Source organism: Taurulus bubalis, assembly GCF_910589615.1.
Source record: "Taurulus bubalis genome assembly, chromosome: 2".
Lineage (NCBI taxonomy): Eukaryota > Metazoa > Chordata > Actinopteri > Perciformes > Cottidae > Taurulus > Taurulus bubalis.
The window spans coordinates 8,039,799-8,067,187 of record NC_136590.1 but is presented as its reverse complement, the minus strand read 5'-3'; the positions used below and the strand labels follow the sequence as shown (position 1 = coordinate 8,067,187).

The 27,389-nt window shown below is 41.6% G+C and overlaps 1 protein-coding gene across 1 annotated transcript in view; it reads left to right on the top strand.

Annotated features, from left to right (window-relative positions):
- The first annotated feature begins 1,381 nt into the window (after positions 1-1,381).
- Positions 1,382-27,389, top strand: part of prkcea (protein kinase C, epsilon a) — a 31,174-nt gene continuing 5,166 nt past the window's right edge. The window contains exons 1-12 of the mRNA XM_079237133.1: positions 1,382-1,762; positions 15,981-16,044; positions 19,322-19,487; positions 19,575-19,609; positions 21,235-21,323; positions 21,573-21,702; positions 22,707-22,849; positions 24,119-24,221; positions 24,810-25,006; positions 26,049-26,222; positions 26,321-26,475; positions 26,803-26,941. Coding sequence (XP_079093259.1) covers positions 1,418-1,762; positions 15,981-16,044; positions 19,322-19,487; positions 19,575-19,609; positions 21,235-21,323; positions 21,573-21,702; positions 22,707-22,849; positions 24,119-24,221; positions 24,810-25,006; positions 26,049-26,222; positions 26,321-26,475; positions 26,803-26,941 — 1,740 coding nt within the window. The 5' untranslated portion in view covers positions 1,382-1,417. The remainder of the gene's footprint in view (positions 1,763-15,980; positions 16,045-19,321; positions 19,488-19,574; positions 19,610-21,234; positions 21,324-21,572; positions 21,703-22,706; positions 22,850-24,118; positions 24,222-24,809; positions 25,007-26,048; positions 26,223-26,320; positions 26,476-26,802; positions 26,942-27,389) is intronic.

Sequence of the window (27,389 nt, the reverse complement as noted above, 5' to 3'; positions counted from 1 at the left end):
CACACCTCCGTAATATTAAATATAGTATATATAATATAGCTGCTGCTGCTGTGACTATATTAGGACACAGTAGTATCACAAGATACTCAGATTCCAACAACTTGTATTATAATAGTGTCGTTATAACATTTGTTCGGTCTCTTCAGACGCTCTTCTTCTGTGTGTGTGCGCGTGCGTGCGTGCATGTGTGTGTGCGCGTGCGTGCGTCGTATGTGTGTGTGTGTGTGTGTGTGTGCTTCCATACATAAGGACAGACTGATTGACTGGCTCTATTGGCTGTCTGGCCATGACACACGCACGCACGCACGCACGCACACACACACACACACACACACACACACACACACACACACACACACACACACACACACACACACACAGTGCCTGCGGGTGAATTCCATCCCCCTCTTCGTCTCTTGCACACACAAAAACACCTCTTCTTTCTGCACGCGCGTACACACGCATAGTCTCTCTCTCTCTCTCTCTCTCTCTCTCTCTCTCTCTCTCTCTCTCTCTCTCTCTCTCTCTCTCTCTCTCTCTCTCTCTCATCCGGCGCAAGAGCCCGGCAGCGCGGGTGACGCGTTTTGCGCATTTCCTGCAGCTCGCGCTCACTCACGGATTCAGGAGAGAGCGAGAGGGGACGGGAAACAGAGGGCGTGCGCAAGGACCGAAAGGAGGAAAAAAAAACGAACGGCAGCGTAGGCACCGTGATGCATTTGGGGTGCTCGCGAGCCCCAAAAAGACAGCATTGAGGGGGGCAAAACGGGCATTGCTTTCCGAGAGTACGCGCAAATATCGCGGTACCGTGAGGTCGAAGCAAGGAGATTATCCCAGAGAAGAGCGAGCGAGGGGCTGGAAACGGAGCACCAATCCCGGATGGCTAGGCGCGGTTGCTCGCGCTCTCTCCCACCCTGACCCGGGAGAGACACACAAGGACCGTGGGGACGCTCCGGGGGCTTCACGTGAACCAACCGGAGCTCGTAAACCCGCATACCCCCCTAGACCGTTTTAAATCTCGGTCTGTTTCCGCCGAAACGGGGATCTCGTGCGGCGCACGGGACCGACCATAAACAAACAGCCGCTCGGGTGGGAGTGTGTTCAGCAGAGCGACCTCTGAAGACTGCGAGTCTGCGTTGTTACTGCGTTTTTCAGCCCATTACAGATCAGCTGGGCTGTACGCGTGTGCGTGCGTGCGTGCGTGCGTGTGTGTGAATAACACAGTGTTCAGACATGGCTGTACTACACTGAGAGTCCAAGGAGCCAGCGGCATTATGGGATGTAGCAGGACTGTGCAGTGACCCCCCGCTCATTGGAAGGAAACACACTGTAAAGGAGCAGGAACAGGCAGACTAGCCTACACACGCACACGCACACACCTTCATCCTTTCATACACACGCACACACGAAGCCTGCAGCCATGCCTGTGTTCAGTGGCCTGTTGAAAGTGCGAGTGTGTGAGGCAGTGGACCTGAAGCCCACACCTTGGGCACTGCGTCACGCTGTGGGGAAGAGCGGCTCCTTCCTGCTGGACCCTTACCTGGCCCTGAATCTGGACCAGACTCGGCTCGGCCAGACCGCCACCAGGACCAAGACCAACAGCCCGGCCTGGCACCAGGAGTTCTGCACTGAGGTCCGCGAGGGAAGGAGTCTGGAGCTGTCTGTTTTCCACGATGCTCCCATCGGATATGACGACTTTGTGGCCAATTGCACCATCCAGCTGGAGGATCTGCTGCAGAACGGGACCAGGCACTATGAGGACTGGGTATGTGTGCTCCATGGGTGACTGTTTCAATGTGTCTGAATTACCCACAGAGCAGTCGGCCAGAAGTCCTCGCAGTCTCCAAAGTCACAGGTTTGCGTGTCAATTTGTGAAGAATGTGTTGGTGCAACAACTCTACTGTTGCATTGTTTGCTTTGCATATTTGATGCTGCGTGTGGTTACTTGGGAGGCATCGGGCAGTTTGCTCAGTGTCTCAACTCTGGCTCAACCAAAACCTGGTGGTTTTTAACGTATTCAAATAGACTAATTTATTAATTTGCTGCTTCACAAAATTCATTAATTTACACACACACACACACACACACACACACACACACACTCTGGGCACACTCATACTGAGCACCGATCCGATACCATTGACGCCTTTCTCCCAAATTTAAAATCTATACAATAACTACTGCATTACACTCACTGGGATGAACAAGACACTGTTATTATGAATGAGTGCAACTTGTTACGAAATCAGTGGATTTCATAATGACATTAATGAATGAAGAAACTGTATTTAGTGTCACTCCCGGATGATAACCAACCCATCTATCTCAATATTGAATATTCTTCTGCTGTTGTTGTTTACAGTGTTTAGTACTTTTACTTTTTTTTCCATGTCTTTCCCCCTGCAGAGTTGCATGTACAAAGCAAACACACAAACAATGTAGATATTGTGAGCCTTCCCCACAGCCTGGCTCAACGTCTTCAACAAGTTTCCACTCACTGCATGTTGACAGACGCGCGTACTGTAGCTCAGCGGTGGGAAAGACTCCTTTCATTTGTTACGGTTTCCCGTCAGTTATCTCCGCGGTGTTGGACTGCCACACGTAGATCTGTATGTAAGGGGATAAAGACCTATTTGTTTGGGGTCTGTGAGGTTTGTCTCCAGTTTTAACATGTGATATTGTTTCACTTCTACGCTTTGTTTTATTTTCGTCTCGCTTTACGCTAGATGAAAGGCTGATGAAGTAGTACAAGTTTTTCTGGGAGCTGTGGACACGCATTTAAAATCACCGCTTGTGTCCTTTTTCTCATTACCTCCATGCACTTTACTGTCGTCCATTTTCCAAAGCGTAGTTAGTCAGTAGAGTCAGTTTATGCAAGTATCCACCAAAATAGCGTAATATGTTGGTCATCAATTGCAGTAAATGTTAGTTGTACTTATTACAACATTATTACAATTTCTTCTGTCAAAATGGCACGTTTGCAGCATGGCAATACTGTTTTAAAAACTCCTCAATGCACGAGTTTGAGTTTGAACAGACTCTGCTCTCAGATCACAACGTGATTTGTTGTTGCTTGACAGTGTGGTTCGATAGGAGGGGTTTAATTGATCTATAGTTATGTAATCCTACACTGTATCTATACAATTGCCATATAAATAGACACACACACATACACACACACACCTCGTCTCTCAGCCATCCAGAGTGAGGTCAGAGCATATGGATCACTGTGTTGATTGACCACATTCCATTGATCAGCCTGCCGGCTCGTCAATACATCTGCCTCACAGTCCTTCCCACTTCCATCCGTCCCCCTCCCTCCATTACTTCATTACTCACCACTTCTGCCTCCCGTGTCTCCCTCAGCCTCCCCTCTCCAGCGGTGATTCCCCTCTCATCTTCCTTGCTTACACCCTCCCTCCTGCCTTCATTTACCCATCATCTCCCTCTATCCTGCCTCGCTTGTGTACCTTACACTCTTCTTTCATCTGCTGCTCCTCCTTTCATTTACTCCCCAGTCTCCAGTGACAGATGTAAAGTTATGTAAAGTAAATATTGTAGTCAATCAAGTTGTCCTCTTAAACATTATACTAATTTATATGTACGTTTTAAAATAAGATTTGCGGATAAAAAGTGCTGTCATAAATTGACTGAATTTGAACACGTGATATATGAGCTGACGAATTAGACTCTTTTCTTCTCAGTGATTGTGGTCCTTTTCAAAATGAATAACCTGTTGTAGAAATAATCCGGGTAAAACGCAGAGTGTACAACCGAAACCTTAAAAAGAAGCCGTTTTCAAAGGGATGAAGGTTAAAGGCAGTAACTTTAACTCTTATGATAAATAGGGCTAATTAATTATAAATATTTTTATTCTGTAAATTTCCATCTTTACATTTTACAGGATCTAAGGTGACGTCTTCATATTTTTTGTTTAGTCCGATCCAACAGCCCCAAAACCAGAGATATGTCTACAAAAGAGGGGAAAAGAGAATGAGAATTTTTGCATCATAGATTATACAAATTGTTGTCAATTGCCAAATTCTCTACTTTATGTACGTTTTAACTGTGCCAAGTAGAGATCGTCTGACTTGGTTTTCTACCACTTTGGTCCGGACTAAATTAAACTGTTAGATGCATTGCCGTCTCACAGTGCAGCCTCCCTAAACCCCCGTCAGTGGTGTACCAGTGATATAGATTAAATACAAAATGTATGAAAAGAATAAGAGTGAGATTCCTCACTATGATGCCATAAACTAGACAGTATGCCGTTAAGATGAACACTGAGGCTTGTGCACCTCTGCCTTTTTCACTTCCCCCTCCCTTCTGCTGCCTCGCTCTTCTCATCCCACCTTCCCTCTCGTCTCAGCACTGCTACTCTCACCCTCTCGCTTCCTGTTCTCCTTTTGTCTTCCACCACCTCTCCATGACACATCTCCTGTGGACCCGAGCACTGTGGGCCAGGTTGCTGCTCGGTGCCGCCGGTGAAATATTAACCAGGCTTTGATGCTTATTAATTGTCCCACTCAGTAATTGAGATGCTCTGTGGAGCCCATCCCCATGGCGACAATGACAGCCCGTCCCCTTGGTGACAGCCTCTCACCCACAGACACACCAGAGAGAGAAATGGGGAGACGGAGGGGGGTAAGAAGACAGAAAAAAAACAAGTCGAGCAGCGCCTTGATGTATCTTTGAGAAGGCAGAATCAATTAAATTCAAGGTCTTCAAAGGGAGAGAAACGTAAAAGGTTCTTTGTCCATTCTTTAAAGGAAATTCCCTTTTACACACCAGCATAATTGTGGACATTTTGTTTGCAGGCTTTGAGCTAGACACAACATGACAATGACGTGTAGTGGGCCCACCAAGCTTCAGTCAGGTTTAAACAAGTTGTACACGTTTGTTTAAACCCCAATTTTTTTATGTAAGTTAAACGTCTCATTGTCGAAGCCATGCCACTAGATCAAATCTTAAATATCAGCAGTAATGTAAATATTGACACAACATACCTTTTATTGGTGCCCTTTCATATTACTCCTTCTGCCACGTACTGCAATGTAGTTATGTTTTCTCTGCATGTGTACCTTTTAATGTTAAGCAGATTGAGTTTACTTGTGAAATTGGTTGTATAAATACAATTGCCTTGCACCGCCTTTATATAGAGGTGAACCATACACCACTGTAAACAAAACCGTGTCTCTGCATTCCTGTGGTGACTATGGTATAGCAGTGGTAGAGCAAAGCAAAGGATTATGACAATATTGTTGATTTTACTTTTAACTTCTAAATCAGCTGTTTAGATAGAAGGTTTATATTTGGCTGCTCTCGCAGATGTTATTGTAAAGCTGTCTGTTGAATCCAACGTGCCCACAATGCAGCTAATGATTAAAATGGGTATTATTATTATCTTTTGGACAGATCTGTCATTAGTTTTCTTGTGTTGTTTGCGTACACGCTTAAAACATTTTCATATATATTGTTATGGTTTTCAGTTGGCAACAGAATCATCTTTCGCCACCTTCTTCCATGATAAAATAAGTATTTATTGGAGGGAACACAACCATTTGAAAAAGCCACCTCACATGATCCAGTAATGAGCATCGCTCTTCTCATATCATCTGTTGTCATTATTGTGATGCTTACTAGCTATAATATCATAGCCATACTACGCATGCCTATAGTAAATAACTGTATTTGAAATGTATATTCATATTTCAAGCAAAGAAAGACGTCAAATGGCAAATGAAGTGCTCAGTTCAGAGGCATCACAGCTTTGAACAAATTATTGTCACTATAAGGAATCTTTTTGACAAAATGATGTATGAGTATTTTGCGCATTTTTGATAAGGAAAGGTTTAATTACCAGTGGCACATCTTTAGCTATGGCATCTGGTTTTGCAAACAATATATTGTATCTTAAGTTAATACACTGATTGTCAGTGTATTAACTTGTTAGCTTGTGTACCTGATTTTGTATTAGCTAACAAGCTAAATTTAGTTCGTTAGTTATGACATCTGATTTTAGCGGTGTTATCAGATTGTTGTGTTGGCTAACAAACCAATAGCAGTTTGTCAGCGCTATCTGATGTGGTATCTGATTCTGCTCGCAAGATGAGGTTAGTTTGTTTGCTTGTTAGCTGTGGTATCTGGTTTTATGTCAGCTAACAAGCTAATATTTGTTTGTTAGCTGTGGTATCTGGTGTTATGTCAGCTAACCAGCTCATATTTTTTTGTTAGCTTGTTAGCGGTGGTATCTGGTTTTGTGTCAGTTAACAAGCTAATATGTGTTTGTTGGCTGTGGTCATTCACTTTTATGTTCTTGATACCAAATCTGTTATGCACATTAGCTGCTATCTAGTACCTTTACTTTTCTTGCTGGATTGCTTTTTTTATTTTTGCCACAGCTAAACATGTTTATGCTGAATACTACTGCTTTTTAAAATTTCATTTGGAAATATGCTGGTTTAGTCCACTTTATTTCAGTTTTTTAAATTAGTCTTTAGAGTGTAAAATGTCTTCAATTAAGGTTTTTGAAATTAAGGGTGAAAGCGGAGGAGATAGAAATTAAGAAAAGGGAGATTTGGGTCTGTGAAAGAGAAATGAAAATACATAAAAAGGGAAAGAGGAGAAGTCTGTGGCGAGGAGGAAGATGGCGATGAAGGAGGGAGCTCAGGAGCTGAGGTGTAGAAATAAGATGTGTGTACATATAAATAAATCAAGCAGGAGGCTGCGAGGAGCTTCTAAGACACGATGACCACACAGTGTAACGTTTCCTCTCAGGGACATGGACCACGTCAGATGTCAGCCAGCCGCTGTTGGACACTTGGCATCAACACACACTCACATGCTCATACTTACAGCAGCCAGGATTAATGACAGAAGGACTACAATCTGAGGCCAGTCCCCATCCTGTTTTTGTTTAAGATTTGTTACCAAATGACAGATGCAAACAGTGTAAAGCTACTCTATATGTCGCCAAATTTATTATTATTATTATTATTATGTTAATATTTGATTGAACTGATTGAAACCTGTTTGTAGCAATTTCCAGGCTATTATTTTCACACATTTTTTTTCTTTTCCATTTGGCTGCCCATAACTATGATGAATGACATGATATTTATTGCCAATTTTTTGCAATGCGATACAATGGCCAGTGTTGGTCACCCACTGGTATGTGAAGGCCTGATCGCACCAGCATTTAAAATGACTTAATTTCATATTTAAATCAGTTCATCCTCACCAGTGGTTCGGACGGAGTAAAAGTGCTCAAATCTTAAACATTGACAACTTTGGTTAACATGGACAGGCACATTTGTGACGTCGACCATTATGAGACCATCTTGACAGTGTTTTTTTTTTTTTTTAACAGCACAGCAGCTTTTGTGACTGACTAGTGTTACTGTTTTCTCGGCTCGCTAATTGTTAGCTGTTCGCTCACCAGCTACAGTAGTACAGTAACTACGTCCCCTATATTTTAAGCTGTGGCTATTTTGAAAACACAGGTGGATGACCTTTTCTGTGACACTTTCAAATTTGTAACCTTTAAAAGTGAAGTTAAACATATCACGTTATCATATATTGTCATTAGTTCCCCTAACCGTGACAAGCTGCATGAGATCATAGGCTCCACCTCTCAGTGACCTGCTGGTTAAGTAGGACGGACTGGATTTAAGATGCACTGTTTCCACCCTGACAATACACACACACACGCACGCACACATGCACACGCACACAGAAGATAAGCACGGTGCTCTGCCCACTGATGCCAAATCAGGTCAACCTTTGGTGTGTGCGTGTGTTTGTATTCTGGAGGCTCTTTAATGCATGTTGTCTGTGATCGGCAATAAATGGGAGGATATTTGAGAGCTCTAGGACAGCAGGTGAAATGCCCACTGCCTCTCTTTCTGCGACCTAGAGTATTTCTATTTTTGCATATCCGCAAAGAAGATTGTAAACAAATTTGTCTTTTATTTTATTCATGGAAAGAGTAGGGATGAACAATAGATTTATTAACTGAATTCATGATTTGAAAAGTGCAATTTTAAAACCATGTGATCCAAGATTTTAATTGTAACCTAGATTCAATTAGAATCTTAACGAATATCTTTCTTAGCTGAACGAGGTGAAATAAGTATTGGCGACCAATGATTTTGACGGCTAGTATCTGTAGCACAAAGTAACTAAAACCCATGTACATCTGATATCTGGACAGATTTTTTTTTTTAGGAAGAGTACTTCTGCAAACTGATAATGTTTTGTCAACATTGACTATTTAAAAACCTTTGTTTGTTTTTTATGAAAGAACTTGTTCATTGAGGTATCAACAAAAGTATTGTTTTGGAATCAATACTAATACTAATACAAAGGTATTGTATTGCCACAAGTAAAAATGTCAAACAACTCACAAATAGTCAAACACAAAATTCCGATAAAACAGTGATTTGTCATTTTTCATTTTAACCAGCTGTTTGTTGTACCTTCTTATTTAATATCTATACCAGAAAGGTAATAAAGCTATTTCTCAAATGTTTTCTTTAATCCAACAAAATGGAGGGAGTCTTTGTCTGTCTGTCCTTTTGATTTTCTTAACAACCGTTCATCCGATCGACTTCCCTCTTGGCGGGCGTTTTGCTAAGGACCCGACGAAGCTCAATGTCAAGTGTGAAGTCATTTGGGTGAGTGTTTCTTGAGAAAGCTGCAAGCAGCACTACCGATGACCATAATGTAATATTTTTTACTGCACCTTTTTCTCTTTTGATTAAACAAATTAAGTTTGTGTCCAAACTTAACACAAGCTTGTTTAATACTATTTTGACACAAAATATTCAACCCGAGAGTTGAATTTATAGAAAATGATTGCAATCGAAATCCCATCGTGGTTAGAAGCGGGGCTTCCTTCGGCAGCGTGAGTCTTCATGAAGTGTGTTTTCATTTCGACAGATCCAACAGCATTGACTGTCTGATCTACAGCGGCTGCTCAGCAGGCCGTCTGCCAGTCCATCTGGAGATCCACACTCGTCTTGGTTGTGTTTGAGCTCGACTGAACAGACAGGAAGATTTGTTCGGGAATGTCCATTCTCTGAAATCAAATTCTCCTCCTGTCTAGTGTTGATGCTACTGGACCGTTGGACCTGTCACTCGTGACAGAGGGGGGCGGGCTTTGTTGAGTCTCCCCCATCATCCCCCCTTTCACCACTGCCACACAGCTCAGCTCCTCTTACATTATTAGCCATCTGTGATGTTACATTAAAGATGCATGACTCTCATGCTGTCTCACTCAGCATGGGCCTCCCGAGTGTGTCTGCAGGCGGACACGCTCACACACCACTGAGTGATAGAAAGAAGGGCAAGCACACACACACACACACACACAGAAACGCACATGCTATTGTGTGAATGTGGTCGAGCTTTCTCAAAGCTCGAATTTGACAGATGGATGTGGGAGGCTGTCACTGAGACTAAACGCTCCTGAGAGAGACAGAGAGAGCTGTCTGGTTGGACAGAGATAGCCAACTAGATGGACGGAGAGTGGGAGGGCGTTAGCTCCACAGTATTGATATAATACAAGCTTTGAGTGCCCTGTCTGCTTGGTTGAGTGCTTCTCTGCTGCTGCATATGGTGTGTGTGTGTTTTCATTCTGTCAGAAGTGTGTGTGCGTGTGTTTATGTGTGGTGAAGAGACGAGCGCAAGAGAGTTAAGCTTGTATGTGTGTTTAATGCTAACTTCCCTCCGAAGTCCATTTTAAAATCCCCAGGCATGCACACTCAAGCTTCCTGTGTGTGTGTGTGTTTGTGTGTGTGCGTGTGTGTGTGTGCGCGTAAAAGGGTTTGAGAAGTTATCCGTCTCCCTGGCTGTATCGGTGTCCTAATTGGACTAACAAGATTAATGAGTCGAACTAGATTCTCCAGTTCTCTCTCCTCCCATCTTTTGTTGTCGGTACGGGGCAGCTCTGTGTGTGTGTGTGTGTGTGTGTGTGTGTGTGTGTGTGTGTGTTTGTGTGTGTGTGTGTGCAGCAGGTTAAATCGAAGTCAAGTTACAGTTCATTTAACGGGTGGTGATGTGGATAAAAATCTTCTGTCTTTGTATATGTCATTCTATTAGTGCTTAACTATTAGGCATTAATCTATTACTGGGCTGATAGGAAATAAATCAACCGTTTTGAGGAGATGAATGGTTTAAGACAATTTTCAGGCAAAAATGATTTAGCTTCTCAGTTTAATATAATTTTAAGTTGAATATCTTTTGGTATTTGGGCTCTGGGAAATTGTGACAAGCCTTATTTCACCATTTTCTGACGTTTAATAAACTCAACCATTATCATTAGTTGCCGCCCTAAATATTTATATAATTAACTGCATTCTCTGGAAACGCCATTGTGAAACAGTTTATTCTAAATGCTGGGCTTAAAGGGGGAATGATATACCTGAAAGGTACTTAATGACATTGATGCTTGATATTGTAAATGCAATATTGTCAAAAAGTAGTCATTAATTCACAGTTTTGCCCACAGTGGCCAAATAAAAGCCCAGGTATTGAAAGTTATATTAACTGAGTTTTGGCCATCTGACATATGACATATTATCACCTTAAATATATTTAGTGAATTTTTTATCCAAAAGGTGACTATTTACTGGACCGGCAGTTACGGAGCAACATTATAATTTATTTGGAATCATGTCTGAGGTCACCTGATAATCTTTTAGTTCTGTTTTTGGTCTCTGCCGACTGCTGAGGGAAATATCTGTCTCTTTATATCTGTCTCTTTAGCTGCTAAATAGTCCACTGAGTTCACCAGTACTTTCTATGTGGTGTCGGGCCACAGTGGTAGAAAAGAAGAACACAATACGGGTGATAATGCTCTGTGAGTTCATCACAACATATCTCATATTAATTATAACACATTGGTCATTTGATCCATTGGAAGCAGCGTATACAAATATTAATTAGTGCAGCTTGTATAGCAAACTCACGCTATCTATTGCCACATTGCCCAACCCTGACCTGCAATGAACAGACCTTTGCATGATCAAATTATTTGACGCACCTTTGTCAGGTCAGTTCAACCCTCATTTGACTTGATTACATTAAAAGGCCTGAGGGATGTTCAATTTGACAATAGGACATCTTTATTCGTGTTTGTTTTCTCTTGAGTTACCTGCCGAGGGGTTGGGCTTATGTGGCAGTTCAAATAGAGACAGGTGAGGTGTGAGAATCACAGAGAGGGAGACTGCACACTGATTCCAGTAGTTTTTCTCACAGCAGACATGTTGGTTTTTCAGAGCAGGAAAGGCACAGGTGTATCTAATAACAAAAGACTACTTTACCCACACAATGGCCATTTGCATTTTCCATTACTCACTTTGAATTCTTTAATAAAACTTGATTTTTCTCACATGCATTTCTCACAGAAGACTGGTCGAATTAAAGTAAAATGGCCAAACATCCGCGTAAGTCGTATTTATCCAGTCGTATGCTCACCACTTACCAGACGCATGTATCTTCTAAAATCGTACTGTTTAAAACACTGTGGACAAGTCCAAACTTGCACGGGCGAGTCCTTTGTCTGAGCATGCGTGAGACTGTTTTTTGAAGAATCTTTGTTCCCGTGGAGGCTTGCGGGGAAAGCGCTCGCTCTCACTCAAACACAGGGAGCGTAATTATACAAATGGTCATTTGGTGGGTAAAGTATTCCGATCTTAATGATAGCATTATTATTATTATTATTATATAGATATTGAGATAACATATAGCTATCGGGAATTCTTACGGCCGCGATAATCATACAGTGAAAATCTGATTTTGTGACAGCCCGAGTCCCAAGTACAAAGCCCAGTTATTGTGTTTACTGACAACAAGGCCACAATATGTTTGCCTAATGCGCTGCTATTCTGTCCATTAATCACTCACAAAAGAATGTAAAAAAGGGGTGAAGGTTAAAGGGTCAGTTTACCCAAATTATTATTTTCTATTGTGGAACTATTTTCTACCAATACTAATAGAGACAGTTCACACAAACAGCTTGCTCTAGTCTACATTATCTAATTTATTGAACATATACATTGATTCTCAGCAAATTTCAGTAGCAAGCTCCCACCAAAAAAATAAAGCAGCACTGCAATCATAGAAACGTCTGTTGCTAGGATACATGGTTACACTGTGGTAGAACGGTACCCATAGAAATATCTGCAGCACTAGATATTGGAAAACTAAAATCTGTCGTATAACATTGTCGTTTTTAACACACTCACGTTCCCATGAACTTAATAAATGTTGCTATAATCAGTAATCAATGCTGCGCTGGATATATGGGAAGCCTTTTGGATGAATTTATCCTAATTGTGCTCCCACTCTGAGCTAATTTGCTCAAGCATACAAATCATAGTGGTAACAATGCATAGTGCACTTTATACACTCAGTGAAACTGATTGTGCAATACTGTTGTCATATTTGTTTGCCTTATTTTACACATTTGCTTATACTATTAGCATTTATAGCAATGTTTGTTATGCATTCTTAATACTGATTCAATTTTTTTTACCTTAAGTTCATTGTAATTCTGTGTGTAAGGAGGATTTAGCAAAACCTGTTTTTCATTGTACGGAGTAACTGTCTGTTATCTGTGCATATGACAATAAAAAAATATCTTGAATCTTGAATATAAATAAGCCTGTGATTATGCTGAGTGGCATCTACAATAGTGACAATAATGTACTGTGTCCTGTGTTTTAGTGGATGTTTTACTATAAAAAAGATTCTGTTTATTTGAGACTTTATTGACCTGATATTCATCACTGGCAATGTATCTTCAAAAACTGTGTAGAAGTAATTCTTAGTGATTTGGATAGAAAGCGTGAGCTTGAAGACAACTCACAGCTCAAGTGTCCAGTAATTGGTGACGTGGGAGCAGTTCTGTTTTTCTTTTTTTGGGCTGGCATGCCACCTCAGCAACCCGGGCACTAAATCAATGATGGTGCTGTCTATTTGCTTCACTCTGTTCCAAATCACTCTGAGTCCATCTTTCAGCGGAAATCCCCGTCGAGATGCACCGTTATGCAAGAGGTTACATTTGGGGATTAGCACATCGTTTTCAAGGGTAGACATCAAGAATCCAGCGGCATTTATAGGTCACAAATCCCACGCAGTTGTTATGTGTTATACATGTCACAAAAGGATGATACTACTGCACGTATGAGCATCTGTGCTACATTCTCTGTGTCTTTTATTATATTTAGCTTCATATTCCTGAACGTAAGGGATGCAACTAATGATTATTTTCATTATTTTACTGGTTCATTAAGTAATTAAATGGAGAGATGGCATTAAAACATGCCAGAGCCCAAGGTGATGTCTTCAAAAGTATTTTTTATTATACAAACGACAAAACTCAAAGGTATTCACTGTACAAGGATATATGTCAAAGTACATATACATTTTTTTAAATATACATGAATCCAAGAAAATGCAAATCGGGTAAAAAATTAAATTACGGTGACGTGTCATCTTTCTTACTGACATTTCACTTGATGATAAATAGTCATACAAATAATTCCGATAAACAAATAAATTGTATTTTTTATATTTATTTGATGCCACACTTTTGTGTTTGGCTTTGCAACGACACGACATGTCGTTGGCTGCTCATCAAAACAATGCGATGGTTTCAAATAGTTTGCTGTAATAATGTTTCACCTCCCGCTCTGCTGCACATAGATTTGCACATAGATTTTTAAAGCATGTTCTAAAGCTCTTGTGTTGGCTGACTGAATGTAACAAAAAAGTGGTTCAAGACTGTTAATGAATGGAGAAGGTTGCTTGATTTTATTTTCCACAGTAAACATGCAACGAGGACTTAGCCTGCTTCGGCCTCCGGCACGGGGTCTCGAGTCACGGGGGACAGCGGGCCCCGGGGTCGAAGGTCACCAAGAACCCCATCGCTTCACCCAGTGGAAGAAAAGCTCAACCACTTACATGGCTTACACTACCATGGCATGCTAACCACGCATTCATCCAAGCATTCTCACGTTAGTTATCTAATTTAAGTGACAACTCCAGCATAACTTTGCCTCAAACCAGCGAATGGAATCTCCCCTCGGCCATTTTCTGTTTGTTGGAACACTTGCAACATTTGAAATCTAACGTTTATGCAAAAATAATCGCGGTTAGCTTAAATAATCGCAATCAGGCGATAGTTGACAATTTTATTTTCATGCACCAAAAAGTGTTTTAATCCACATTTGCAGTGCAGCATAAGGGACTTAGGTGCCATATGATCTGTCATACGACTCGTGTGACAGATCATATGGCACCTCAGGTATAAGCAGAGTGCTGCTGCAGGTCTCAACACTGGATTCCTCTCCACGTGATCGTGTGCCTTTGCCATGAGATGTATGCAGCGTGTCTGATGCCGGCTTCTGTGCGGCCTTTGTGTCTCCTGTTCAGCAATGCATGGACATGTATGTGTGTGTGTGTGCGTGTGCTTGCTGTGTGCGAGCCTGACTGTTGCATAAGAGGATCTGCTGCTGTCCCAGAGCTTAACTAAGGATTTAAACCTCTTTCTCACTCTCTCTTCTTGCGTCGTCTGTCTCTCTAGCGCTCTCTGTTGCACTCCCTCTAATCTCTCCACTCGGATATTGAAGGGGGGGGTGATGTCATTATTTGTTGAATAAGTCGTGTGCGTATGCAGATTGTGTGTTCGCTTATCAAGTATTATGTTTGAGCATGAACATTTCTTCAGAATAAATTAGCCTCCATTTTGATAACACCTGCTCAATCACAAAGAACTCATTATGACCGGTTATTCAAGATGTTTGTAAATAAATATCCCTTTTTATAAAATGTCAATGATTAATACACAATAATTAAATGTATGGAGATTTAATCAGCTTTCATTCATTTCAGTTGTAATGTATGCCGTGTATGTATGTATATATGTATGTACATATATATATATATATATATATATATATATATATATATATATATATATATATATATATATATATATATATATATAGGATTAACTCAGGTACTTCCCTTCAGTTATCCTCCAACAACTATTCTGTTTTCTGGCCACTCTTAACGTCAATCAATTGCTACCATTAAACAATTTTCCTGTTGACACAGAGAGGACTGGGCTCACTGGTGATGTAAAAATAAGAAGGTTGGATGAGACTCTACAAGCATCACTTTGTCCAGCATGCAATGCTGCAAATGTGTTGGCTGCAAACTCCTCACAGCACAAGAACATTTAGTCAAGAAAGCGGATTTGACTCTTGAGGAAATCATTTTTTATACAATTCGTTTTTCAAATGTATTTACCTTCTTTCTTTTTTTTGCTGCTCTAGTTAATATTAACAGAATATCCGCTACGATACTATGCAGAAAGTTAATGTTATACCTTATTAATCTCTGTATGAAAATGTTAGGAGAAAGGAGAAATGGAACTGTTAAATGATTGCAACATACACTAGATAGGTGGATGAATACATTATAGTTCACCTGTAATAATTAAATCCACGGTAGCTTCATCCGTTACATTGACTTTGGCTGAGGAGGTAGAGCAGGTTGTCCAGTAATGGTTCAATCCCTCCAGTCTGCATCTCAAAGTGTCCGTGGTCCAGATGCTGAACCCCGTATTGCTCCTGAAGGCTGTGAAGCTGAGCGGTCCTCTAACTTTGTGTCTTTCTGCTTTTTCAAGCGAGCCTTGAAAAAGCTAAGAGACGTCATGTCATATATTTGAAGTCTGCCAGTTCCCGCTGCCTAATTTGCACATTGAGATCGGATCTCAAGGACAGATTGGAGACAACCAGAATGCGTATAAACACCAGGTGTAAATGCGGAGCCCTGTTAGAAGAATATTTTAAGCAGATAACATATCAGATAGGATGTTGATTCCAGGAGTAAATGGGGATGTTGAGGATAGAAATGAACGTTCAGCTCACTGATTTTCTTTCTGTCTCTCTCTATTTCTTTGTCTGTTGCAGATTGACTTGGAGCCGGAGGGGAGGGTGTACGTGGTCATCGATCTGTCCGGATCCTCTACCGAAGGTAAAACCACCACACCATCACACTATTTTACAAGTGAAAGGAAGCTTCTGCCACACATTAAAACACACATGCAGACACATAGGCATGTGCTGGCGGACAGTACAGCTTTAGGTAAAGTTGATGTGGTGAACTTGTGGGGAATCCGCTACCCGTCCAGCCATTTGACAAACATCAGCATACAATAGGAGTCGTGGTTCTTGGTACCTACAAAAGTAAGTCCGATATTCACTTCTCTTTAAGCTCCGGTTTGGTTTCGCCCCAACTCTTGTGGGAAATATCTGTCTCTTTAGTAGCTTCTAAGTGTTTCTCCATGTGCACCAGTTTATTAAAGCTTCATTCCCTGAATACAGCTGCCTCCTGTGGCCGACGACGAGAGCAGCGAGAGTGAGAAACGTTACAGTTTCGGGTCATATGAACCTGATCAAGGAGCTGAAAGATGCTCAAAACCCTCGGTTAGTGTGCGACTACGAACACTGAGTGCGATGGAAAGATTACTTCCTGTTTTCTTAGAAAGTTACATAACAGAATTCATAGAACTTTCTCCTCCTCTCTCTTGCTCTCTATTTCCTTCTTATCCTCAATTTGTTTGTACTCATTAAACATGGAAACAGCTCTCTCAATTAGCCCTGTCCTCACACACACGCTCAGTCACATGCTGCCCGATAAGAGTGGTTTTCACCTGCACCTGGGTATCTTCACACCTGGTTATAAATAGAAACTGTTCTCTACTTTCCAGTAAATATATATATGTCTATGCAGCAGTATAGTTTCTCTGTATAACGACGGATGAAGAGAGCAGTAGAGGGTGAAGAGAGAGGGAGTAGATTCTTAAAATAGTAGGTGAGATTGAGCCACGGCTTACACACACACACACACACACACACACACACACACACACACACATATGCAGACTCAGGCGTCCGTGTCTAGCCCTCATCGATGATTGGACACTCTGTGGTGACCTCACAACCCACTCCCCACCCACTCCTGAACTTCCTCCCTGAGTTCAGCTGGCATGAGTACTCGTGATGTTAATGTATGCTGATAAAAACAAGTGTGTGTGTGTGTGTGTGTGTGTGTGTGTGTGTGTGTGTGTGTGTGTGTGTGTGTGTGTGTGTGTGTGTGCACGTGTGTGTGTGCTGATAGGAGGGATGGAGAGATGGAGGGTGAGAACTAGAGGAAGAGGTGGTATTTTTAGCAGACTTTTTTTTTTTACCCTGGTGCAATCTGTTCTCTGCAGCTTCAGAGGCTGGAAAGAGTTGCTCCTCTCCTCTCCTCTCTTCTCTTCTTCTCTCCTCTCCTCTCCTCTCCTCTCCTCTCTTCTCTTCTTCTCTCCTCTCCTCTCCTGTCCTTGAACATCTGTTGTTCTCAGGAAGAAAACAGAGACAATAATCTGACCTAATATGACCATCTGCAGTCTCTCCCTCTCTGTTTCTTCATCCTTTTCTGTTACCTTTAAATCTTGTATTCACTTTCCTCAGAGCTGAAAAGATAGCCTTCATGAATGAAAGCTTAAAAATGACCAGAGAAATGTTTTTTTTTTTAACAAAATCATTATTATTTTTCAATGCAATATCTTATATTTATCTAAGTTAATTACCTTTAACAAATACTATGTGCTTGGCAATTATTGACATAGATTCAGTGCAGAATTTGTATTCCCTACAAGTTGATCATATATTCATGATATTGATAATAATTATAATTAGAGCTGCAGTGATTAATCGACTAACAATGAAGATTTAACTGAATATATTTGGGGTTTGAACTAACGAAATATGACATTTAAAGACCTTATATTTTAAAAAACTGGGAGACATTTTTTACTTTTATTTATGTTATTTTTTTATATTTGATGAATCCAAAAAAAATCTGCAGTTTAATTGATAAAATAATTGTTTGTTGTATCCTTAATAATAATGAGTAGCCTTTTCTACCTTTTTAGTTTCATTAAATCTTGAAAGATTATTTCACAGATGATTTCACAGCTGCTTCAACTTCATCCACAATTTCAATACCTCAAAGCACTTAATTGAATATTGCACACACATATCAATAATGAGAAATTGTATGTTCCTGGTTTAGATCACCTTTAATCTCAACAGATTATCTATAGACTACAATCACTTGAGAAGCGGGTGGATAACGGCCGCGGTTGTATTGTTATAAATGTTTACGTAACATTTGTTTTAATCACCATCTGTAGTTCAGCTTTTTTATCCTCCTCTGCCTTCGCTGTCTGCTGGTCTTCTCCACATTTCTGTCTAATCTGAATCTTCTGTCTGTCTATATGTGTGTGTGTGTGTGTGTGTGTGTGTGTGTGTGTGTGTGTGTGTGTGTGTGTGTGTGTGTGTGTGTGTGTGTGTGTGTGTGTGTTTATTGGACGGCCGTCTCCCAGTTGGTCATTCAGATGACCAGTACGTCTGTCTCCACGACGATCGCTCCTGACTGTTGTTATGCCTCATCACCTCTGTGTGTGTGTGTGTGTGTGTGTGTGTGTGTGTGTGTGTGTGCGTGTGTGTCCAGGACAGATGGATGATGTATTATGTAAAACAAAGTGATCCCAGTAATGGCCTGTTAAGCTGTCTCCCCCCTCTCACCGACACCACCATCACACGCACACAGAAACACACACACACACAGAAACACACACTCCTCCTCTCACACACACACACGGTCCCTAGACAGCCTGTCTGTAATCGAACTCAACAGTAACCACATCTATAACGCACCCAGGAGAGAGACAGGAGTGTGAAAGACAGGCAAACTAGGACAGGAGCGCGGAGGGAAGGAGTGTGTGTGTGGGAGTGTGTGTGGAGGTGGTTCTCTTGCTTTAAGATTACCCTCGGAAAGCATTTATCTTTCCAGGGAGATGCAGCGAGGAAGGGAACGGCTGGTTTTATGGTGCTCGCGGAGGAGGAGTATTTTAATATGCTGTCCTTCATTTTAGTGCCCACACATAAAGGTATAAATAGCATACACACATACGTATGCATAGGCATCTGGTAGGTGTGGGGTGTTTGTGTGTGAGGAAGAGTGAGGGATGGGGGTGGGGGGTGATGAAGATGAAGATGAGAGGCTGTTGACTGATTAAACATCTCAATCAACAGGATGCAAATCATCCGTAATTGTGCAAAGGGTCTCAGAAAGTTAAACCAATGGGCGGTGAGAAAACATCGCTCTAAATGTGTGTGAACGCTCATTTAAATCTGACTCAGCAACACAAATGGTCCGAAATGTCTTGATGTTGATGAACTTGTGTGTGTTCACCTGACAGCGACTGGGACCAACGAGAATGAGGAGCGGGTGTTTCGAGAGAGGATCGGCCCTCGCCGGCGACAAGGCGCCGTCCGAAGACGCGTCCATCAAGTCAATGGACACAAGTTCATGGCCACCTACCTGAGACAGCCAACCTACTGCTCACATTGCAGAGATTTTATCTGGTAGGCAACACAAACACACACTCGACCCAACAATGTACCTGCTGTCGTGTTCCCTTCAACCAACCTCCTGTGTGTGTGATCTCGTAGGGGCGTGCTGGGGAAGCAGGGATACCAATGTCAGGGTGAGTACTTTTCTCTGGCGGCTTCCAGTTTCTCTGCACATCATTTATTATTTAAGCACGAGAACTCAAGAGGGATTACATGCTGCTGAATGACAGCTGTGATTTGGTCTCAAGCCACCTTCACCCAGAGCCAAAGATGACCTGCATTACACCAACAACATCTGCTATTAAAAATGCTCATGAACATCGTTTCAGTTTTACAGTTTCTGAGCCTGTTTTCTTCAGTGGAAGCAAACATCCTAAACATTCAGCTGGCAGTCAAAGTGCTACTTAACTCATTTGTTGCTCAGGAATTACAATCATATCACTAATCATATTGGGATGTTGTAGAAATTATTCATTTAAAAACATTGTTATCCATGTTTTACTGGGTCGTCCGATATGAATGTTTTGTCCGGAGAGTTAGGGGCGGTGTTTCCCAAACTTGTTTCCTGACAAACCATAGTGACCCATCTCAAAATTAGCCTGATCTATAAATCACGAGAAGAGCGAATTTGTTCCTCAATGAAAGCACCTGACTATTTTTTCCTGCCATTTCCGCATCATTAATAAAAAAAGGCCCTGTATCCACATGGCTCCAGGGCGCGCTTCATCCCAGCGTGACAACAACAAAACGATTTAAACTTTTTTTTCCAGATGACCACAATATCTTGAGAACATATCAGCACTCTAACCACCGTTGTATGACGGACTAGCATCGCTCCTTTGCTTTGTGTTACCTACTTGGGCCATAGATTTGTTTCACATTGTTTTTTCACCATGAGCACCAATCAGAGGAGCTTGTCACCACTCAATCTGACAGCCGTAACGTTGGAGCAAGGCGGGACAAGCTGTACGCTAATAAAACATTTAATGTAAACTAAAAAGCAGATAAATGTATTTAGATAGATAGATAGATAGATAGATAGATAGATAGATGGATACCTTATTAATCCCCAAGGGGAAATTTGTAGTCGTAGTAGCGCTTTACAACTTGAAGATACAAATAAACACACAAGATAAAAGAGTTAACAGACTGATCTTTCTTCTCACCAGTAAAACAAAAGAAATGAACACTAGTCTTTCGATATTAGAACCACAATTGTAAGACTATGTATAAATCGATGAAATTAGGCATCGTCATTTTGGAATACGGCCGTCGTCATGTTTTTTTCCCCTGCAATCAATGAACAGAAGTTACCATAACTTATTTTTGCAACCGGAGGAGTCGCCCCCCTGCTGGTCAGTAGAGAGAATGCACGTTTTAAAGACACTTCACTCAGCAGATCTTGAGTCTTTGGGAGTGACCGGCGTATAGTATGAATCTGATACCGTTTTATATCCACTTTTAAACGGTGTCAGTCACATTCAGCCGCTACCCGACCGCCTTAATAAGGTCAGTATTGGCTCGGATATTAAATCAGTGTATCAAATCGATGCATCACTAGGTGCAACAATATTGCATCGAAATCCCTCGAGAACATACCTTTTACTCTTCCTGGTCCATCTAATCTCGAGGATATCATTAGTGATAGCATCACATATTGACTTTACAGGCCAAACCAAAATGTATTTGATAAGATTGAACATTTGTGAACGCCTGATTGAACATTTGTGAACGCCTCATGTTAATGCTGTGCTTGCAGTGTGTACGTGCGTCGTCCACAAGCGCTGCCATGAGCTCATCATCACCAAGTGTGCCGGTATGAAGAAGCAGGAGGACACACCTGAAGAGGTACATACAAACAGTGTATTGTTGGTCAAAATGAAAGATTAGTTTAGAGAAGAATATGTCTTCTTTAACATTTATAATCATGTAGGAAAAACTGAATATGGGCACCATTCAGGTCTTTTGTGAATACATCTGTGTTACTTAAGGTAACATGCAACACTTGTGTTATTTCTCTAATAATGCAACAGTGACCTCTTTGTAACACTCTGTTTGTGTGTGTGTGTGTGTGTGTGTGTGTGTCTCCCTCTGTAGGTGGGCTCACAGCGGTTCAGTGTTAACATGCCCCATAAGTTCAGTATCCACAACTACAAGGTCCCCACCTTCTGTGACCACTGCGGCTCCCTGCTGTGGGGCCTCATGAGGCAGGGACTGCAGTGCAAAGGTGAGTTCATGTGCAGTGGGAAATTCAGAGTGCCGGGGCACATGGGACATTTAGAGGTGCTTGTGTTTCGCAACCCCCGTGAAGCCTAAATGGGCATATACAGTATTTAAAGTCAAAGGCTGTGAACAAAGAAACTAATTAATTCATTAAAATAAATAAATACATATCAATTTATTTTATGAAAGTGTCTTTTTGACTTGGTGTTAAGTCACAATGAAATTAAAAACATTTTCCCAGTTAACAGTTTAATAATAAATACCAACAGGATGTGTTTTCTGTCCTGCAGAAGAAAGGGAATACTTCTTGGAGCCATATGTATCCCACGAGTATCTGTCTAGGTGTATGAACATTTTCTTTAATGAATTATTGATTTTAATAATTGTTCAATCAAGCAAAAATGTCAAATATTTTCTGATTTTAGGAAGCTGCAGCCCTTCAAATGAGAGGATTTTGTGCTTTTTTCTGTTTTATAAATAATTTGAAATGAATGTAGTGTAGATGCCAATTCAGTTTTCATGGACGTTTATTTGTTCACTATTCAGTGACATTTAATACACTGAGCAACGAATTGAGAGAATAATCAACAGATTCGTCGATAAATAAATCATTAGTTGCAGCAATAGCATCCCAAGATGATGTTTACCGTGTTACTCCTGTACTTTGATATCGTTCAATAACTGACATCATGGTGCAACGTGTATTTTTGGAAAAACTACTTTTCCAAAAACAACATACCTGTGTTCTTGCTGCTGGGATGAATTTATCTTAAATAATTGATATAATTACTAAACAATGTTTGCCAAAGTAAAATACCATGAGCAAGCGGGGAGGTTTTTACACTCTACAGTCTATTGATGGACACCTGTTTGCTATTGATCTCACCTTCCAGCGCAGCTTGATGTCTTTAACTACAAGGCAACATTTTCTTTAAAGTCCAGCGTTTGAGCCAGAAAGCCTTCTGAGTTTAACCCGAACCATTTCCATGTGCTTTTCTTGTCCTGCAGTTTGTAAGATGAATGTGCACCGGCGGTGTGAGAGCAATGTAGCTCCTAACTGCGGTGTGGACGCCCGAGGAATCGCTAAGGTCCTGGCCGACCTGGGAGTCACGCCGGACAAGATCTCCAACACCGCGCTGCGCAGGAGGAAGGTAAGCGAGGAAGATGTTTCAAATGGGTTACTATGAGTGAATCAGTTAAACAGTTTTTAAATGACCCTACACACATTATCAATATAACTAACGGGGGCGGCTTCAACCACAGTTTTTTTTTCTCCAGCCCATGAGAGTTTCTCGTCGTTTGAGTTTTTTTTTCTTCTAAATGAACACTAAGCTGGATTTGAGTGATTCTGTCCCACGTTTTTTTTTTTTAATGGTTTATTTTAAAAGGGGACAGTGCACATTAATAAAACATTTCTGTAAATGCGCCAGAGTTAGCCAGGATGCTATTTTTCATCTGTAGTCCCGAGAGGCAGATGTTACAAAACAAACATAAAAACAGAAATAAGATTAAATATACAAGGTTATAAAAATATTGACGCTTTTACAACGCGTGCACAAACAATGAATGAGTGAGAATATTAAAATACATGGTATCCTCATTCAGGAGACATTGCCAAGTACTAACAAGACAACACAGAGGCTCACAAATTCAACACAAACAAAGACACACACTTGATCCATATCAGCGGTTTCCACTGTATTAAGGTTTTATTTCAACATTAAAATCACACAAGGACTGTGCCTGTCGAATCGGATTCTGCAGTTCAAACCAGAGATAAAAAATCGGGGATTTGTTCCTTTTTAAAAGGAGGTTCTACTCAATATTATTATTCATTATTCTGATTGATTTCTTTTAGTATGCTGCATCTTTTTTTATTATTATTGTTGCTCGGCCACCATCTAACGATAGCTTCACGCAAACCATGAACTATACGCTACCTAATAGTTAAAAGTACAGTTTAAGTGAATGAAAACAACTTATCTGCTGTTTTCTGTTCAGATCATATAAACTATTTGTCAACTGCTACCTCCAGATATCCAGCTAAAGTCACCACAATGGGAAAAAAAACGCGAAATACATTGGGCACTTTTCATGCTCTGAGTTGAATCTTTTTCAACGTGAGGTGTTCAGGGAGCTCCTGTAAAAACGTGAGGCGCTCACTAACTCAAAAGCTTCACACAAAACGCTTCATTCTCATTTAAAACAATTACAAAAAGTGTCGGCGGGCTGTTAAAATGCACTGCGCCTGATCAGAGCCTCGTGGAGCTCGTACCTGCCTCTGACCGGCTGGACTTTCTGCTCTTTCTGTCGGCAGTTGTTTAGTATTTAAAAGTCAATTCATGGTTTTGTGAGCTTGAGATTGGGCTCTCTGATTTGAAGAGTTCAGTCATGTTGTCTCTTTCTCTCTCTCCCCCCAGTTGACTCCAGGGCAGGACCCTCCCCAGTCTCCTCCTGAGCTCTCCCAGACGGAGGACAACAGCTTCATCCAGCCAGCTGTCCCCACCTCCCCCTCACAGCAGGGTAACACTGAACACAACACACACACTGTCAGAAAACACAGATTTGACACAAACAGGCATTTCAAAGCCCTTCGAGATGAGTTCTTAGCAGCATGTGGTTTTAATGTGTTAATTTTACCAGTAAGAGGTAGTATTTCCATTTCAGGAATAATATTGTTGCTCCTTTTAAGAAGTAAGTAGTTGAATGTGTTATTGTCCTTGTGTGTATATAAGACTAAACGTATTATCTAAGAATGATTCCCCCACCGCCCACCGCCATTTGCTTGTCACAGTTAGTCATCTCACACTTTGCAAGCCGAGAAATGAAAGTTAACTTTCTTTTCGTGGAAAGATTCCCATTTTTATTTCATGGAGCCAAACGTTGATGAACAACAGCAACAGCACTGCTGCTATTTAATCACCTTGGTCAGAGATAATATAACTCTATAAGTCATCACAGGTTTTCAACAGAGGATGTGATCATCATTTTAAAGTTTATTGAAAAGTAAATCAGTCACAAATAATGAGCAACATTTGTAAAAAACAGGAAAAAAAGACAGTCGGCTTGTTTTCGCTAATGTCGGATCTGCTTTTCTGTTGACGCCCACAGACTTGGCACAGTTAGATCGCCTGCAGGACGCGCTGTCACTCGACCAGCAGGGACCCCAACACTCCTCCTCCTCCTCCACCACCTCCTCTTCCTCCTCGTCCTCCTCGTCGGCAGGCAGGGAGAACGGACAGATCCAGAGGAGGAGCCTCAAGGACTTCAACTTTATCAAGGTTCTCGGCAAAGGCAGCTTTGGCAAGGTGCGACGCCGCAGTGGAGGCGTTTGACAGTGTTTGTTTGTTTACTGCTCATTATGTTCATAATTGAAACATGGTGTTTATGTTGTTCTTTTGACACCCTGTTCATCATAGTTCCCATTATTCAGAAGAGACGTCAGTGTTTTTAGGGACCAGAATAGAACAATACACATGCCAATTATGTTGTATGGAGGCAGCTTCTTTTACACATTTCCTTTCAGACCCTCTCCTATTATTACTTTAGTTTTAAAACATTAACGAACAAAATGGTGAAACTATCTATCTCACATGCAGTAAGGGGATAACATTAAAGCTAATCAATGTTTTTATATTAACTGAGCCTTTCAGCATCTCTCAACTTCACTGTTTTGTTTCACTCTCACTCTCGTTAGCGGCTGTTTTCAGCAACGACGAAATAAAATGATAAAACAGTCGACACGTTTCAACCCCAATTCGTCACATATTGACGCTTTGGCGTCAATCATGGTTTGGGTTCAAATGACTTTGTTACTAAAGTTGAAACCAAACTTACGGGACACGAACAGCTGTTTGTAACTCGATGTTGGTTTCAGACGGGGCACAAACGGCGACCTCTTGTTTGAAAGTCACGTGTTTTGTTTGACCCGCTCACCCCGTGTGGGTATTTCTGATCTTCATACAAAGTCGTTGCACTCCCGGAGAATTTTCTTTGAGGGTCTACGGATCAGTTTCCATTGTAGTTACTATGCGTTTCTGGAGCCCGGTGCGTCTCATACAGTCGTGGAAGGGTATCGGATGCCGAGAGGCCGGACAGAGCGTCGGTATTTGACGCTCTGGGAATGAGAACGCGCGTGAACAGCACAAAGCAGCTGACAGACAAAATTAGCAACTCGCAGCTGAACATTTAGCTGCTAAAGGGGAGACCAAAACAGAGCCAAAAGGAGAGTAAGTCCCCCGAACGTCCATCAAGTCATCCCTCTGCGGTCTTGATTTGACGAAGGTTTTGTGATGCAGAATTCATGCATAACGATCATTTCCTCCCTGTCTCCCCCCATCTGTCAAACAGGTGATGTTGGCGGAGCTGAAGGGGACGGAGGAGGTTTACGCCGTCAAAGTTTTGAAGAAGGACGTGATCCTGCAGGACGACGACGTGGACTGCACCATGACCGAGAAGCGCATCCTGGCCCTCGCCCGCCGACACCCCTACCTCACCCAGCTCTACTGCTGCTTCCAGACACGAGTAGGACCGCCAAACGGCACACACACACATGCGGGTGTGATGGCTCATCTCTGTTTTCTCTGACCCATACCTCTCTCTCTCTCTCTCCCGCTCTGCAGGACCGTTTGTTTTTTGTAATGGAATACGTGAACGGAGGAGACCTGATGTTCCAGATTCAGCGATCCAGGAAGTTTGACGAGCCTCGCTCTCGTTTCTACGCCGCCGAAGTCACCTCCGCCCTCATGTTCCTGCACCGCAACGGGGTCATCTACAGGTACACCGGCCCAGTATTCGATATGTGTTTCAGCAAAGGACTGCTTCGGGAAAACTAGAACGCTAGAAATATCAAATAGATTCTTCATAATATTCAGATTCTGTGAGCTTATTTGAAGAACTCGAGGACTATTAAGGAACTTCACAAACGATTATCTCACCAGGAACACGCTGGAGGGTGCATGACAACACGTTTCACACTTTAATTGCATTTCGTGGAGATTCTCCCATTTGTTTTTTGACTTCACTTCGCATGCTCACTTCTCTCAGCGAGTCCAACTGTTATGGAAACCAGATGGTGCTAATTCTCTCTGTCTTTGTCTCCCAGGGATCTGAAGCTGGATAACATCCTGCTGGATGCAGAGGGACACTGTAAGCTGGCGGACTTTGGCATGTGCAAAGAAGGCATCAAGAACGGAGTGACCACCACCACGTTCTGTGGCACGCCGGACTACATCGCCCCTGAGGTGAGCGGAGCCGTCCACGGCCCGTTCTGCCCGGCTGCTCTAGATTCTCCCGGCTGCTCTAGATTCTCCCTCGGCTCTTCTGTCGTCTCAGTACATTTACTGAAGTACAGTTTTATGTTACTGGTGGAGCATCAACTTACAATTATTTTCATTATCTATTAATCTGTTGATGCTATTAATGGATGAATCACTTGGTCAAGACAATGTCAGAAAATATGTTTCAACAAACAGTATGAAGATGTTTTGTTTTGTCAGTTTAAAGCTGAAATGTTATTTTCTGTTCATATTATCATAGAAATCTTAGATTTTTAGTTAAAAAACTACTCTGAATATTTCATTATTTTAACAGTTGCCCTTTAATCCTCTTATCAATCAAATAAGTTATACATTCTTCAGCTGCAGTTAATGTACTTAAATATGGGGGACGATGGGTCAAAATCTTTCAGCA